This window comes from Zalophus californianus, chromosome 10 (assembly GCF_009762305.2).
Source record: "Zalophus californianus isolate mZalCal1 chromosome 10, mZalCal1.pri.v2, whole genome shotgun sequence".
Taxonomy (NCBI): domain Eukaryota; kingdom Metazoa; phylum Chordata; class Mammalia; order Carnivora; family Otariidae; genus Zalophus; species Zalophus californianus.
The window spans coordinates 55,175,389-55,192,849 of record NC_045604.1 but is presented as its reverse complement, the minus strand read 5'-3'; the positions used below and the strand labels follow the sequence as shown (position 1 = coordinate 55,192,849).

Here is a 17,461-nt window from a genome sequence, read left to right as displayed (position 1 = left end):
ACCCAGGCGCCCCTGAACTCATGGTTCTTACAACTCAAAAAAATGTTTAAAATGCACTGGATTACTTGCAAGTAATTCTTTATTCTTTAAAGAATATATTTATTTTTTTGCCTCTAAGTAGAGGCAAGAAAAGGGTAGAAGCAGGAAAAGGGTAGAGAGATTTGTAATTTGAGCAACTGAGTGTCAGGAGATAATGCTATTAACTAAAACAGAAAATTAAGAACTCAAAGGAAAAACAAGTTTGTAAAGGAGGGTGTGGAGATTTGTATCATTTCCGGTTAAAGGAGAGTCATATGGGTAGAAGAAAGGACACAAGAGAGCGTGTACCCAGAAAAAGATAAAGATATACAGAAAGGAAAAGCTATATTTCAATGTTGATTTAAATCATGCTTAGGGCTTGACAGCACCTGTATTCCTGAAATGACTCTATTTCAATTATCAACAGGGAAACTGCATGGTATAGTAGTGTCTGTTGCAAGCCTCCTTGAGCCTCATATTTTCTCACCTTTATAATGAAAATGGTCATCTCTCACTTGTGAGAATTAGATGTAACAGTGTTTTTTAAACACTTAGCACAATGCTTAACACTTAGCATGCACTTAATGTCAGTGCCCTTCTTTTAAGAAAAAAAAAAAATCCTGCTCTGCAACAAATACTCTAAAGAAAATATTTATTTTCATAGTTAACACCCCCATCTTGTGGCTTTTTAAGGTAGTGTTGACAAAAGAAGGTTTAAAGTTATGCTGTATTTTTGCAACTACATATATACATACATACATACATATATATACATACATATCTATATCTATATCTATATCTATATATATATATCTGTTGCATCATAGAACATTCCTTGGGGTCCTTTTTATGAAGTTAAACTGACTGGACCAAGACTATACTTAGGAAATTACCTACCCCTAACAGAGAATGCCTGTAATTCACTAGAGCTGCATCTATAAAGCTGTTATTTAACTTAAAAGCAAAGAAAACATTCCAAAGAGAATCATACATTTTACATAGGCATGTCAATATTTTAAATCTCTCACCAAAAGAAATCTTCCATAAAAAGTGATGTTGAGTATTTTTTGTGGGAATAATCTGGTGTCAACATGCCAATCAAATTCAAACAAAGCAACGTTACTGATCCGTGAGGTTAAGAAATACCCTGTATTAAAACGTTACAAACTAAGTAGTAATAGGCAGCTTAAAGAAACTCACCAGTGCTACCAATTTTGGTTACTCAACTAATGCCAGGTATTTGTCCATGGGCAAGCTGTGTGGTAGGTTGTGCTCTGCCATCTTGGGCCATTTTGGGCACACACACTGAATCATGCCCTGGTTAAATACGCATTTATGAGTTTGTCCCACAAGGGTGAATATATATGTTTTGATGACTGATCACCTTCTAAGTCTGGCAAGCCTTTAGCTCTAGAGTAAGAACCATTATACTTAATAATCCCTTACTGTTCTAAAATTCTGTGATTACATTAATATGTACATAAATATATTCATGTGTGCATGTGCTTGGCACTTGCTAACATAGATACTTTGTTTGCAATGACCATTCTGTACAACCAGCAGTGGCTTGGGTTCATCTGGAAAATCATATTCAAAAGACTCAATAAGCCATACTCAGTACTAGGCTCACTCTGCAGAAGGATTATCAGACAGGAAACAAAGCATACTGACAGGACAAAAAACAAGTGTGTCATCAGTGAAGTCCTCTTTCCCAGGTGGTTTAGGTAAGAACTGTGGGTGGACACAGAAGGCACGCTGGCTCAGTGTAGAGAAACAGCTCTGCCATGGCATCCTGATGACCCTGCATGCTTTTTAATCCTCCCAGAACACAAGATGAATGGCTTGTGAGGCCATCTCCCACTCATCTCCCTGAAGACTGTCACAAGACAATTTCTTACAACTTCCCAGGTTCTGAGGATGTATGGAGGCTTTGTGCAGGCCTTATCTGCAGACTATAAAACCACTGAGCTACAGTGCAGAATTGGCTCCTTTGTAACAGGGTATCCTACACCTCCTATTATAGCAGTGCAGCCCCTTTTGTTTTGGAGTCAACATTTTTGGTGTGTAGAACAAGAACCCAGAGAGTTTGGCTACTCTTCCTTTTATGGTCTATGTACATAATGAACTGCCTGAATCTAAGTAGCTCATTGTATCTTTACTGGCCAAATCAGAGCCTTGGAGCAGCAGGGACTCTCTTCTGCTGGCCTTGAAGGAGCAGGTACCATGAGTTCTACATGTGCAAGGAAAGTAATTCTGGCAACAACTACCTGAGCTTCATCAGGAGCTTCAAGTGAGATCCCAGCCCTGGCAACACCTTGATTGCTGGCTTGTGAGACCCTGTTGCAGAGGGCCCACCTAAGCAGTGACCAAACTCCTGGACCCATGGAAAATGTGAGATGATAATATATGTTGTTTTAGGGTGCTAGGTTCAGGGCAATCTGTTACATAGCAAGAGAAAATGAAAACATCCTGTCTAGCACTCAAATCAGTTTGTGGGAACCTTGGTTCTGTATTGCAGAATCCATTAGCTAGGATTCAGCTAAGTGTGGACATTTTTTGTCACACCAACAGCTACCTGACTAAAGCCCAAGTGTCTGACCAATAACTTGATTCCCTATTACAGCACCCTTCCCACTGTGTACCAACTGAACTAGAGCAGTGACTATCCCTCCTTAGATCCTGAATCCAGGCCATTTAGTTATTGTCCACAGTTAGTCTTCAAAACTCGGTCAGTTTCCAGGGCTATTTCACTGCTCCTCCCATTCCTTCTCCCTTCTTCTCAGGACTCAGATCCTTCTAACATTAGATACATTTACTACAGCATTACCCATCAACCTACCACCACCAACATATACAGAAAAAGTTTTAAACTAAAAATTACTTAGCTATAAATCTTAGATCAATATAGGAATTAGGATGTTATAGATATGAAAAAATTCTGGAGGAATATAAAAAAATTATACTTCAAAAAACTAAATCTATATTACTTCTATTTATTCTGAAAATGGGAATCAAGCAATAGACTTAAAACCAAAATGGACCTTGAGATTATGCTAAATAAATGGATTTGACATAAAGTAATTAAGTTAGGAGAAACCAACACAGGAATTGGATTTCCTTAGCCATTATTCAGAGGTAGCTTTGTGAAAATAGAAAGAATTATTCGTTTTTTTACAATCCAGTAGTTATAGTTAGTCTACATCAGGGCTCAGCAAATTTTTTCTGTAAAGGGCCAGATAATAGATATTTCAGATTTTTGGGCCATAAGGTCTCTGTCACAACTACTCAAATCTGCCACTGTAGTCTGAAAGCAGCCATAGATAAGAAAACAAACAGGCATGGCTGTGTTCCAATAAAACTTCATTCAGAAAAATAGGCAGCAACCAGATTTGGCTCATAGGCTGCAGACTGCCAACCCTGGGTCCACACAGAATTATGATAATCACTTAAGCAAATGAGATCTCAGGAACTTACTGCTTAATTTTATCATTTCTAGGTCCAAATCTTGGTCCAGATGGTCCCCTTCTGAAAACAAAATACCAAGTACATATTCATAATGAGAGCATTAAAAAAAAAATAGAAAAGACACACAATCAAGCTCAACTCTAAACATGGATTAGTCATTTATTATGAAAAAACACATTTTACTGGTATTGCTGAAACTGAATAATATTTAATCACATCTGTACTTTACTGGTACTTGGTGCTGGCCACAACTAATCTAATTCTTCTGAATGTTAAAATTTTCAGAGAAAATAGGGTTTATATAACCCTTTGTTTATACACAGGTTGTTCTAATCACTAACCTCTGAAACACCATAACAACTCAAGTGCCAGTGACTAGGAATAGCTTTATGATAAATTATAGAACACTAAAAGTAAATTCACCTTCGAATTAGGTTATCATAAAATGCTGATTATCAGGAATGGATATAGAGAAAAATCCATTCAAAACACTAGTATTTTTTTCGTTACTCATCTTAAACTTATCAACAAAGCTAAAGGGAAATCCAAGAGTCTACGAAAATACCAACATTTCTCAAATTATTTATTAGTTAAGTGTTATATCATTTCAACCATTTCAATATTCTGGAAATAAAAACTTCTGGATGTTTTGAGTAATTATCATTCCTTTGAGACAGAGAATAAGGCATAAACCACAAAAATTTTAAAAAGTAGGGTGGGTGTCTGGCTCACTCAGTAGAGCATGCCACTCCTGATCACAGGATGGTGAGTTTGAGCCCCATGTTGGGTGTAGAGCTTACTTTAAAAAAAAAAAAAAAAATTAGGGGCACCTGGGTGGCTCAGTAGTTAAGCGTCTGCCTTCGGCTCAAGTCATGATCCCACAGTCCTGGGATCAAGCCCCGCATTGGGCTCCCTGCTCTGTGGGAAGCCTGCTTCTCCTGTCTCCCACTCCCCCTGCTTGTGTTCCCTCTCTTGCTGTGTCTCTCTCTGTCAAATAAATAAAAATCTTTAAAAAATAAATAAAAAAATGTTTTAAAATTAGAAAAGAAAAAAATAGGATCTGTACCAATTAAACACTAACTCCCCCATTCCTCCTCATCCTGCCCCTGGCAACCTCCATTCTACTTTTGTGTCTCCATGAATTCATCTACTCTAGGTACTTCACATAAATGGAATCATGTAAAATTTATCCTTTTGTGATCAGCTTCTTCCACCTAGCATAACGTCTTTGAGGTTCATCCATGTTGTAACATGTGTGAGAATTTCCTTCTTTTTTGAGACCGAGTAATAAAGACCGATTAATAATCAATTGTATCGATATACCCTTTGTTTATCCATTCACCTGCTCATGGACATTTAGGTTGCTCCATCTTTTGATTATTGTGAATAATGCTGCTATAAACTTGGGTGTTGATTAATTTTTAAAAAATGTATTTGTTTTGTCTCCCTTTCAATACCCAGATAGAACCTCAGTGTGTGGAAACTGCATTTTGAGCAAGTGTGCACGCTGGCTGTCAGGCCTTCTGAAAGATGTCCGTCATTTGCGAGTGGACTTCCAGCAGTACACTGCTGGTCTGAAGACTGAGTGTTTCTCACAAGGGTACCCAGCTTCCAATGACGGAATCACTTATTTAAGCTTCTGGCCTCCTGTTCAACCCTAAGTTCCTTTCTGACAGGCAGCTATTGCTCCAGTTTTAAGGCTTTCCACCATAATTGGCACCAAGGCAATTAGCTTTGTGACTCTTCGGAAATCTTGTCACATGTAGGAAATTATCTTGCCACTTCATCTGACCTTGGCCAAAGTGATACTATTTCCTGTTAATGGATCTGCTTCCTATCTGGCAGGCTCTTTTTTGTTCACTGCTTCACAGCTGTCAATTACATTTAATAAAATGTTTTTATTTGGGGGAGCAAAAGCCTCTACAAAAACTCTGCAACATTATAACAAAGAGGGAGGCAAATGTTTCTCCTCAGGCACACCCCTCTACATGAATCTCCAGAGAAAACTCCTGCAATAATATACGCCTGCCTTCCTGACTTTGCAAATACAAATCTAGGCCTGTACGAACACAGCCCTTTCTAATCATAACTGTGAAGGACTGATCAGATCAATTAACTGACAAAGTATCATGGCAATTCAATGGGAAAAGGATAATCTTTTCATCAGATGGTGGATAGCCATACGCCAAAAAGAAAAAAAAATTCATTCTTCACCCTTACTTCAACCATATATTAAAATTTACTTGAAATAGATTATAGACCTAAATGTAAAAGCCAAAACTATAAAACTCCTAGAAGAAAACACAGGAGAAGATCTTACTGAACTTGGGCTTGGCATATATTTCTTAAATAAGTGAAAACAATAAAAGAAAATTTGTAATAAATTGATTTCATCAAAATCAAGTTTGATCTTCAAAAGATATTGTTATGAAAATGAAAAGATCAAGATACAGACTGAAAGTAAATATCTGTAAAACATACCTGACAAAGAACTTATATCGTGAATACATAAACAACTGAATAAGAAGACACATTTAGAATTGGGCAAAAGATTTTAACATGTACTTTATCAGAAGCTATGAGGATGGCAAATACACACAAAAAATGATGTCTAACATGATTTGTCATTAGGGAAATGCAAACTAAAATATAGTGAGATACCACTACATACCTGTAAGAATGGCTAAAATTAAAACACTGACCATATATAGTATTGATGAGGATTTAGAGCAACTAGAACTCTTATACAATGCTGGTGGGAATATAAAATGGTACACCACTCTGGAAAACAGCCGTAAAAATATACAAGCCACTCAACTAACTCCTAAGTATTTTCCCAAGAGAACTGAAAGCATAAGTCCACACAAAAACTTGTACATAAATGTTTATAGTAGCTTTATTCATGATAGCGAAAACTATAAACACCCCAAATATCTACCAATAAGTGAATGGATGAATGAATTGTAGTACATTCATATAATGGAATACTTCTCAGAAATAAAAAGGAACTCCTGGTACATGTGACAGCATAGGTGAATCTCAAAATTATTATGCAAAGTGAATGAAGCCAGGAAAAAAAAGGCATACTGCATGATACCATTTATTTAAAAAATTGTGGAAAATACAAACTATAGTGATAGCAGATCAGTGGTTGCCTGGGGATTGGGGGAGTGAGATTCCCAAGGGGTATGAGGAAACTTTTGAAGTGATGGTTATGCTCTTTACTTGATTTTGGTGATGATTTCATAGGTGTATAGTACATGTATCAAAACTCATATACTTTATATGCATTTTATTAGATGTTAATTACATCTACTCTATAAGCATTTTATTCGATGTTAATTACATCTACAACACCAATAAGGCTGTTAAACAAAAAAAACTTACAGAAAAAAGTCTTCTTCTTCGTCTGAATCATCTTCCAAAAGATTTCTCTGTCAAAAAAAAAAAAACAAAACTTGAGTTTTCAGATTCAGAAGGCTTACAAACTGTCAGGGAGGAGTAATGAAGGGAGTTCTATCCTGGTGAAATTTTTTTACTCCAAGGTTCCAGACAGAGGGAAGAGTGATTACCTGTGCTTCACGTAAGCTAAAAGAGCCACATATGCCCACCCTCCAAAGAAAATGCTTATAATAGCAGGATGCTATGACTGACTACAAGGTAGAAAGGTCACTGAAGCCAGGGTGGGAATAAGGAACTATAGGCAATCAGGAAGAAGTTAAGTCCCTTCTCCTTCCTCTTCCAATCTCTCTCTACAGGCAGAACCTAACAGGGAGCCAGGTGGCAAAGGAGAAATGTAGTTGCAGAGCCGACTCCAGCATCAGAGAGGAGCACAGAAGACGTGTTCAGAGGTGGGAGACAAGGGTTTAATAATTGGCACAGTCCACCTACTACCTCCACAGTTCATAAATAACCCTCTACACATATTAGAACTTCCAAACAAAAACAACTTTATACTTCTTTTTTATAAGATGGAACTATTTTCCTTAATATGAAGATGATCGCACCCTCTTGCAACAACCAGACCTTTCCAGCATACAAGAACTTAGTATATAACTTGTAGGCAGAATAATAACTCCCTAAGATATCCCCATCCTAATCCTTGAAACCTGTGAAAATGTCTCCTTGCATGCTAAAAGGGACTCTGCAGGTGTGATTAAGTTAAAAATTGTGAGATGGTGGGCGCCTGGGTGGCTCAGTTGGTTAGGCGACTGCCTTCGGCTCAGGTCATGATCCTGGAGTCCCGGGATCGAGTCCCACATCGGGCTCCCTGCTCGGCAGGGAGTCTGCCTCTCCCTCTGACCCTCTTCCCTCTCATGCTCTCTATCGCTCTCATTCTCTCTCTCTCAAATAAATAAATAAATCTTTAAAAAAAAAATTGTGAGATGGTAAGATCAATGATTATTCATGTGGGCCCAACATAATCACAAGAGTTCTCAAAAGAGGAAGGCAGAATGCCAGAGTGAGAGCACAGGAAAGAGAGAGAAAGGAGAGAGAGAAGGCAGGGAGGGAAAGAGTAGGGAGGGGAAGAGCTAGAAGATCTTACACTGCTGGCTTTAAAGACAACGGAAGGAGCGGGAGCCAAAGACCACAGGCAGCCTTTAGAAGCTGGGAAAGGCAAGGAAACTAGATTCTCCCCTAGAGCCTCCAGAAGGAACACATCCTGCCAAAGCCTTGATTTTAGCCCAGGAAGACCCACTTTGGACTTCTGGTCACCAGAACTAGAAGATGGTAAATCTATGTTGTTTTGAGTTTGCAGTAATTTGTTACAACAGCAATAGGAAACAAATACACCACCTATGTGCCTTTTCTGAGAAAATTACTCAAGGAATTTCACCAGCCAAAAAAACCCAATTATTATCAGAAGAAACATTCTTTTTTTTTTTTTAAAGATTTTTATTTATTTGAGAGAGAGAATGAGAGATAGAGAGCATGAGAGGGAAGAGGGTCAGAGGGAGAAGCAGACTCCCTGCTCAGCAGGGAGCCCGATGTGGGACTCGATCCCGGGACTCCAGGATCATGACCTGAGCCGAAGGCAGTCGCTCAACCAACTGAGCCACCCAGGCGCCCCCAGAAGAAACATTCTAAGAGATTGATACAATCATTGACTCTAATAAAATGTGTAGTCAAATCTGAATAAACGATAATGTGACTGTGAACTATATCTTATAGCTATTGAAAAAGAAAAGGTATAAGGCCAACATCTGGCTTAAGAAATTAAATGTAATACTAACGTTGAAGACTCCGATGGACCCTTCCCTAATCCTCACCTCCTCTTCTACCCAAGAGGCAATCACCACCTGGAAAGTGTTGGTTATCACTCCCTTTTAATGTTGTTACACATGTACTTTTATTTAATGTTGTTATTCATTTATATTTCGTATAAAAGCAACAATAAATATCCAATGTTGGGGCGCCTGGGTGGCTCAGTCGTTAAGCGCCTGCCTTCGGCGCAGGTCATGATCCCAGGGTCCTGGGATTGAGCCCCACATCGGGCTCCCTGCTCAGCGGGAAGCCTGCTTCTCCCTCTCCCACTCCCCCTGCTTGTGTTCCCTCTCTTGCTGTCTCTCTCTGTGAAATAAATAAAATCTTTAAAAAATAAAAAAATATCCAGTGTTAGGGTTTTTTTTGTTTTTGTTTTTGTTTTTAAAGGTATAAGGAAAAACTTTAAAAGGGCCCCAAATGTTCTAATACAACCTAGAAGCGGGAGAGGAAGGGTGAAGTGCAGAAGTAAGAGTGAGAGGCACACCTCACCGGGGATAGGAGTGGCGGAGGTGGGAAGCTGGCTAGAATGAGAAAGTAAAACAACAGAGGGGGCATTGTTTTGGGTATGTTGACAGAGAACACAGATTTAAACATAACTTTTTTTGGGTTTTTTGTTTGTTTTTTAAGATTTTATTTATTTGAGAGAGAGTGAGCATGAGCGGGCGGAAGGGCAGAGGGAGAAGAAAGCTCCCTGATGAGCAGGGAGCCCAATGTGTGGCTGGTTCCAGGACCCTGGAATATGACTTGAGCCGAAGGCAGAGGCTTAATTGACTGAGCCACCCAGGCATCCCTAAACATAACTGTTAAAATACGAAGTTAATAAAAAAAAAAGGGAGAGAGAGAAAGGAAGGACATTTTTTTAACTAGTGATACTAGGGTTGGGGAGAAGATGAGGAAAAACAATCAATCTGCCAAAGCAGTCAGGGAAAGAGGGAAAACATATGAAATCTAATGAACTATATATATGTATAATATATAACATTATCACAGAGAGTGAGAAAATGAAAACAGGATATATTTAATATTCATTTAATAAACATGTTTGTGCATCTCTATGTGCTAGGCACTGTTCTAGGCAAGCACCAGCTTTAAACAAGACAAACAAGGTCTGAACTCTCATAGAAAAATATCTGATGGTGACAAATGCTATGCTGAGAACTGAAACAGTGACAGGATAGGAAGTGACAGGGTGACTAAATGAGATTAGGTTGTCATGGAAAATCACTCTCAAGAAGTGAAATTTAAGCTGAGATCCAAATGATAACAAAGGGCCAACCAAAGATCAGGGGGAAGGGCATTCACGGCCAGCAGAGGGACTGGCTAAGACAGAAAAATCCCCAATATATTAGTTATCATAACAAACGTGAATGGTTTGAATGCTCCTATTAAAAGTAAAAATTACACATGATTAGAGTCCAACAATTCCAGCCAAATCTGTTTACAAAAAATTCACCTAAAACAAACGTCAAACAAAGGATGAAAAAAAGAGGTGGAAAAAAACACATCAGCAAATTCTAATGAAAAGAATGTTAGGGTTAGCAATATTAATACAAAGATGAATTTTAGGACAAAAGCATTAAACAACCAAATTAATGAGGAGAAATTGGTGATGAGGAGAAACTGGCTGGCAGGAGAAATGTGGAGAAAGTGGAATCCACATACCCTGCTGGTGGGAATGTAAAAATTGTGCAACCACTTTGGAAAACAACTTGGCAATTCTTCCAAAGGTTGAACATAATAACTAAGTTGGCAATTCCAGTCCTAAGTATTCACACAAGAGAAATGAAAACATGTTCACGTAAAAATCTGTATGTGAATATTCATAGCACTGCTATTCTTCTTTTTTTTTTTTTTTAAAGATTTGAAAGAGAAAGTGCGAGGGCGGTGGGGGGGGGCAGAGGAAGAGGAAGAGAGACTCTCAAGCAGGCTCCATGCTCAGAGCGGAGCCCAATGTGGGGCTCGATCTCACGACCCTGATATCATGACCTGAGCTGAAATCAAGAGTCGGACGTTCAACTGACTGAGCCACCCAGGCACCCCAGCATGGCTAATTTTTTTTTTTTTAAGGATTTTATCTATTTATTTTAGAGAGAGAGAGAGAGTGTGTGTCCATAAAGACGGGGTGGGGGTAGGGGCAGAGTGAGAGGGGGAAAGAGTCTTAAGCGGACTCCATGCATGCTGAGTGTGGAGCTCAAAAGGAGGGCTTGATCTCATGACCATGAAATCATGACCTGAGCCATAACCAAGGTTAGTCACTTAACTGACTCCACCACCCAGGAGCCCCAACAACACTACTATTCTTAATAGTCAAATAGCCAAAAGGCCAACAGCCAGAAGTGGTATGCAAAAAGTCATTAATATTCCAAAAAACCCCAAATGTCCATCAAGTGATGAATGGATAAACGTGTTATATCCATATACTGGGATATTATTCAGCAATAAAAAGGAATGAAGTACTGATACATGTTGTGAACTTCAAAAACATTAGGATCTAAATCCAAAAAGCCAATTACAGAGACAACATATTGTATGATTCCATTTATATAAAATGTCCAGAGTAGACAAATCCATAGATTGGTGGTTGTCTAGGGTTGAGGGGATGAGAAGAATGGGGGATGAATGCTAAAAGGTACAGAGTTTCTTTTTGGAATGATGATAATGTCCTAAAACTAACTGTGGTAATAGTTGCACAATTCTGCGAATAAACTAAAAACCATTTGAATTGTACACTTTAAAAGAGTGAATTGTATGGCATATGAATTATATCTCAATAAAACTGTTACTAAGAAAAGTAGAATAGGAAAGTAGAATAAAACTTAAAAAAAATTTTTTAAAGTAATTTATAGATAATTAAACCAATCAGTTATCAAAATTCACCATCTGATAAACATTCAAAAGGAGGTCTCTAAGCAGCCAATTTTGTTCAGTTTTGGTTCAATATCCTATTTTTACAATAAATTGTGGTAGTAATTAACCAACAATGTAAAGAGAAAGAGCCACAGTTACACTCTCAGCAGAAGAACTGATTAAGACTATATTTTATAATTTTAAGTATATACATAAAGCTTATTTTAAAAAGCTTCCTAGCAATTAAGTCTATTGGTGGATTCTACCCCTTCAAGTAGAAAACAAACGAGAGAGAGTTAGAATAAGGAAAAGACAAATGTTTCCTGTATTGTACTAAAAGATACTTTTAAATCATAAGCTGTTGGAAAGAGTGAATAATATGTGTTCAGAACTTGTACAAAAAAGGAATGTGTAAAATGAAGTCAAGTAGATTATAAGCTCTATACAGGCAGAGATTGTTTTTAGCACAATAGCAGGTGGTCAATAAATGCATCAGTAAATAAAGGAACAGTAATGAGATAGGAAGTGAGCGAGGGTTTCAGGTTGCTGGATAAAAAAGAAAAACACTAATTCCTTTCCTCAATAAATATTTCTTGAGTACTTACTATAAAAGTAATCTATTTACAACATTCCTATCAAATGTTGTCTTCCAAAATTCTGCATAACCTCTAGATTTATACATATCTGCATAGAATGTTCTGGGACAGGGACGCCTGGGTGTCTCAGTCAGTTAAGTGTCTGCCTTCAGCTCAGGTCGTGATCCCAGGGTCCTGGAATCGAGCCCCACTTCGGGATCCAGCCCCACTTCGGGATCCCTGTTCAGTGTGGAGCCTGCTTCTCCATCTGCCTCTCCCCCAACTTGTGCTCTCTCTAAATAAATAAATAAATAAAATCTTAAAAAAAAAAAAAAGAATGTTCTGGGATAAATTAGAAATTGAATGTTATATAAAAACTACTCTGAACTCTGAGACAATTATAGAACTAACATTCTTTATCTGCAATTCCAAAAATCTAAAAAGTTCTGAAAACCAAGAGGTTTTGTAAGTTTGGAGCCAAAACTTATTTGGAGGAAAACATGACCTGAATTGATGTTAGCTAATTTATTTATACGTTTTACTTATATACTTAGAGTAATCAGATATTTCTTTTTATTTTAGCGAGGGAGAGGGAAAGAGAGACTCTTAAGCAGGTTCCACACCCAGCAGCAGAACCCAACTCAGGGCTCTATCTCACAACTCTGAGATCATGACTTCAGCCGAAATCAAGAGTCGGACGCTTAACCGACTGAGCCACCCAGGCACCCCATAATCAGACATTTCTCTGAAAAATACTAATATACTTGGAGGTGCTGCTCCAGAGGCCAAAAAGCCTATTATATATGGGCGCCTGGGTGGCTCAGATGGTTAAGCATCTGCCTTCAGCTCAGGTCATGATCCCAGGGTCCTGGGCTTGAGCCCCACATCGGGCTCCTGGCTCAGCAAGGAGCCTGCTTCTCCCTTTCCCTCTGCCTCTCTCCCTGCTCATGCTTTCTCTTCTCTCTCTCTGTATCTCTGTGTCTCAAATGAATAAATAAAATCCTTTAAGAAAAAAAAAGCCTATTATATAATATGCATTTAACTACCTTTTTAAAATCTGAAAAACTCTGAATTCCAACCATATTTGGTTCCAGAATTCTGAATAAGATGCTGTGTATTTGTATAAAATTCACTTTGAAAGACTAGAAAAGTCTGTGAGTATAATTTGATCAATAGTGGAAGTAGAATTCAACTGAGTCACCCATCTAAGTAACATATACTTTAAAATATTTACTATGAAGAAAAAACAGAATTAGAATAAAGCCATAAACTTTAGATTTTTCTAAAACAAATTATTTACAAAAGGAATGAAGACATATTTTGATCTGTTTGAAAAATTAAGATTCTAAACTCACCCTTTCACTTTTCACAGAACCAGTGACATCATCATCATTTAGGTGGCGCTTAAACTTGGGAGGCATACTTTTTACTCAAAAAGTACTCTTCTCTTTCCCAGCAGAGTAAGTATTCACCACCTTGAAGAGAAAATAAATTTCATCAGATTTGAGACTTTGGGGTAGAAGCTAAATTATTTCAATAGTGTTCAAGGCCTTGTATGAAGGAGCCTCCTTCATTTCTCGGACTTTACTGCCTTCCCGCTTGCTTCATTCCGGGTAATCCTGTCCTCCATGCCAGGCCTCAATACATAAAAAATAGTTAAAACTATGAGAAAATGGATGTAACTTGGGGCGCCTGGGTGGCTCAGTCGTTAAGCGTCTGCCTTCAGCTCAGGTCATGATCCCAGAGTCCTGGGATCGAGCCCTACATCGGGCTCTCTGCTCCGCGGGAAGCCTGCTTCTCCCTCTCCCACTCCCCCTGCTTGTGTTCTTGCTCTCGCTGTATGTCTCTCTGTCAAATAAATAAATAAAATCTTTAAAAAAGAAAAAAAAAAGAAAATGGATGTAACTTTTAAGAGAGAACATGTAGGGGAAATTAGTGAAAGTTTTTACAAAATTCAAGAGCAGATTGCTTAGGAGAGGGGGAAATTAGGAGAAAATGAGACATTAAATGCTTTAAGATTTTAACCTGGAATCAGAAGACAGCAGTACACTCCTAGTTTTCGTATTTTTAGTTAGTTGATTAAACAATGATTCAGTTTCTTCATCTATAAAATAGTGATTTTTAGGCTTCTACATGGAGTTGAGATGGTCAAATCAGGTAATACATGCAAAAATATTCTGTAAGTTATAACATCCTATTCCAAAGCACAGCACTAGGCTCCAAGAAAAGGGACAAGTTTAGTAAGTAGTGGGTTAAACAGAGCCAGGTTTTTTGGTTTTGTTTTTATTTTATTGCTACAGGAAAGTCTCACAGCTTTTTATATGCTAATATGCATTGTGATTTTCTAGGAAAATGCTTGAGTATGGAGTTTATTCAAATTTTCTCGAGAAAAAGCTGACATGCAAATTTGAGTTTTCAGTATCTTAGATTAGAAGATAGATGAAAAATGAGAATAGCTAAGGTACTGGATCTTTTACTATGTGGTAGGCACTGTGCTCAGTGATTTACATGCATTTTCTTTTAGTCTTTATGATACTCCTTTAAAGTAGGCTCTAAGAAGCTAAGAACTAAGGCTGAGTAAAGATAAGTAACTAATAGTCTCTCTACTGATTAAAATAGCAGAAACATAGGCTCAAGTTAATCAATGGCTATCCGTGATCAGTTTTAATATGTATTAAATTAACAGAACCTATTCTGTTCTAGAAAGACCACTTCTCTGTAACAACCCAACAGCCCTCTTCCCCTTTTCACAAAAAGAAACAACTCTAAGATCTTTAAGTATAATAAGACATCGGTTTGCTGGCTAATATTATATATAAGCCCAGAGGCCAGTTTCATAAACCAAATAAAAGTAATATTTTAAGTTGGCCTCCTATCAAAACAAATTGATAGTTTTCTTTGATAAGAAATGCTTCCAAACCAGAAACTTAACCACTTGTAACAAAAACCAAATTCTTGCTACCTAAGTAACAGCTCTAGAGTTCTTTATTCCATGATATTTCTGTCACGTACATCTGGCCCATTTTATTCCTCATACTTTGATTTCAGAATAATTCATTCACACAGAAATGTTATAGCATGCAGAAAAAAAAAAAAACAGATCAGAAAGGAAGCAACTGAAAAATCTGTGCTTTTCAATTATACCTGCATGTTATTATTTCTATTTTAAACCCAACAAAGGGGCTGCTTTAATACCCTAAGGCAAAAAACAGGCAGACTTAACATCTTTATGAAATACACAGTCAAGCTACAAGTTTAATGATGAGCAAACCCCATCATCAGGTCCTAAAATCCAAGGATCAGCCTCTTGAAGGCAAGAAACCAGTGTCTGACAAACAGAAAAGACATCAGCAAAACATCAAGCAAGATTAACTGTGCTTGATGAACCAGAGAGCAACTGATGATTTGTGCCAAACAACTAGTAAAAAAAAAAGAATGCTCAGAAATGAGGCATCTATTTCTACCTAAAATTTCTCCTGCAAAAAATACACATGAATTCGGGGATTTGTGTGTGGGTACATATGTAAGTAAGACAGCTTTCATGATGTATTTCAACTGAGAGTTGAACAGCAAAATATAATTCATTTAAAAAAGTCACATCATATGCTTATTTCATCATCATATGTTTACAATCTCGTGTATATTTTTTGAAGAGGCAGTTTAAGTTCTCTATTCAAAGTCTTTACATGCAATACACTTCTAACCTGTTGTTTAATAATGTTGGCTTCTTTTTTGCTTTACACAGAAAACTAAACCCCCCATGTATTTCGTTTCACAAGAAGCTTTAATCTGGGCAGAGGTTTCCCTTTTCCCGGCCTCCATTCCCTGACTCTTGTTCCTCATCTCCATCACCAGTCTTGGTTGGTGCAGTTTCACGGAAATACGTGACTTGGATGGGCACAGCCTAGAGATGTTACTCACAAAAACTGTCAAACTATAATGATTCACCTCACCTTCTGGTCATTATAAACGCAGCAGGGTTGGCGTTCTTTCTCCCGTGACTTTAAACTCGCCTCCCCCACCCCCATCTGTCGCACCAGGCCACGTCCCCCGACATCTGCTCCTAACTCTGGTCCTTCCTACCCCAAGATACCCACTCACATTCCAGGCTACCTCCCACTCTTCCTAAACCCGCCCCACGCCCTCCACTGTTCTCTTCCCATCTCCCGCGAGCACCCTTCAATTGCCTTTCTTCTCCTCCTCAACCGCCCCCCATCCGCACACCCCAGTCCTGGTCGTCTTCCACGACTCCAGGCCCGCATCCAGGGTTTCCCCAGTCTGGGGTCCCTCCCCGACCCCCCCCCAGGCCGGTCCCGCAGCCCAAGGCGGACGTTGGGAGGCGGCGGAACAGGGGCGTCGTCTCCGTTTCCTTCCTCCTCACATCAGCCCCTCCCGTCGGGACGGCCGGCGCCAGTACCTGAGTCTCCGGGGGAGCTCCGGGCCGCTCTCCGGGGCGGGCAGCGCTGGGAGGGCGGGGGAAGGAGTGGGAAGCGCAGGAAGAAAGCGGGGAGGGGGAGAGTGGGCGCGGACCCGGCGTCTGCCGCTCCGCCGCAGCAGCGCCCCCGCTCATCGAGCCGATCGGTGCTCCGCGGCCTGGCGCCAGGCGGAGGGGGCGGGCCCAGGCCGCGGAGATGGTCGAGGGAGTCGAGGGGAGCGAGTGGAGCGTGGAGGGCAGGAGTTGTGGGTGTTCAGAGGAGGTGGAGGAATCTCTGAGAAGTCACTCAGGGTGGCGCTCCGGGTACAAGCTCCGGGTTGGGGTTGAGGGAGGCGTTTAGAAGGTAATACTCTGTGCGCAGCCCATGCCCCTGGGCTAAAGAAGCCGAGTAGAAAACGAGGAGGGTGGTTCGCAGCTCCAGGACAGCTTCGGATCGTCTGGGGCCCTTTTCGGAAGATGTGTGACCCCTTGTTTATCGATGCAGTTAGACTAAAAGGGAGATAACTGAGGGTTGCTAATCCCGTCTCCTCATTCTAGACGTTCGGAATCTCTCATCCGGAAAGGAGATTTACTTGAGGTTGCACAGCTGTTTTGGAAAGATTTAGGATGCGGGCTCGGTGTTCTTTCCCCTGTATCCTTGACTTCTTAACCTAAAATAACTAGGTCTAGACACCGGAGCCTTCAAGTTTCAGGTGGGAAATCACCCTTGAATTCTTTCACCATATGATACTGAAGTCGCCGGGCACAGTAATTCAGAACACCAATTCCAGATTTGCTTTTACTTTCTCGTTTCACTTATCCATTCCTCCCACACAGGCCCCAGCAGGACTGTTTTACTAATCCCTCCCCCCCTTAT

The 17,461-nt window shown here is 39.4% G+C and overlaps 1 protein-coding gene across 2 annotated transcripts in view; it reads right to left on the bottom strand.

The window, feature by feature from the left end:
- VAMP4 (vesicle associated membrane protein 4) overlaps window positions 1–16,803 on the bottom strand; it is a 28,168-nt gene extending 11,365 nt beyond the window's left edge. For both annotated transcript variants that reach the window (XR_003523140.2, XM_027612294.2), the window contains exons 1-4: window positions 16,588–16,803; window positions 13,526–13,645; window positions 6,871–6,917; window positions 3,493–3,543 (exon numbers count right to left, since the gene is read on the bottom strand). Coding sequence is in view for 1 of the 2 variants with exons in the window: in XM_027612294.2 (XP_027468095.1) it covers window positions 3,493–3,543; window positions 6,871–6,917; window positions 13,526–13,591 (164 nt within the window). In the remaining variant the exon portion in view is untranslated. The remainder of the gene's footprint in view (window positions 1–3,492; window positions 3,544–6,870; window positions 6,918–13,525; window positions 13,646–16,587) is intronic.
- Window positions 16,804–17,461: the final 658 nt, after the last annotated feature.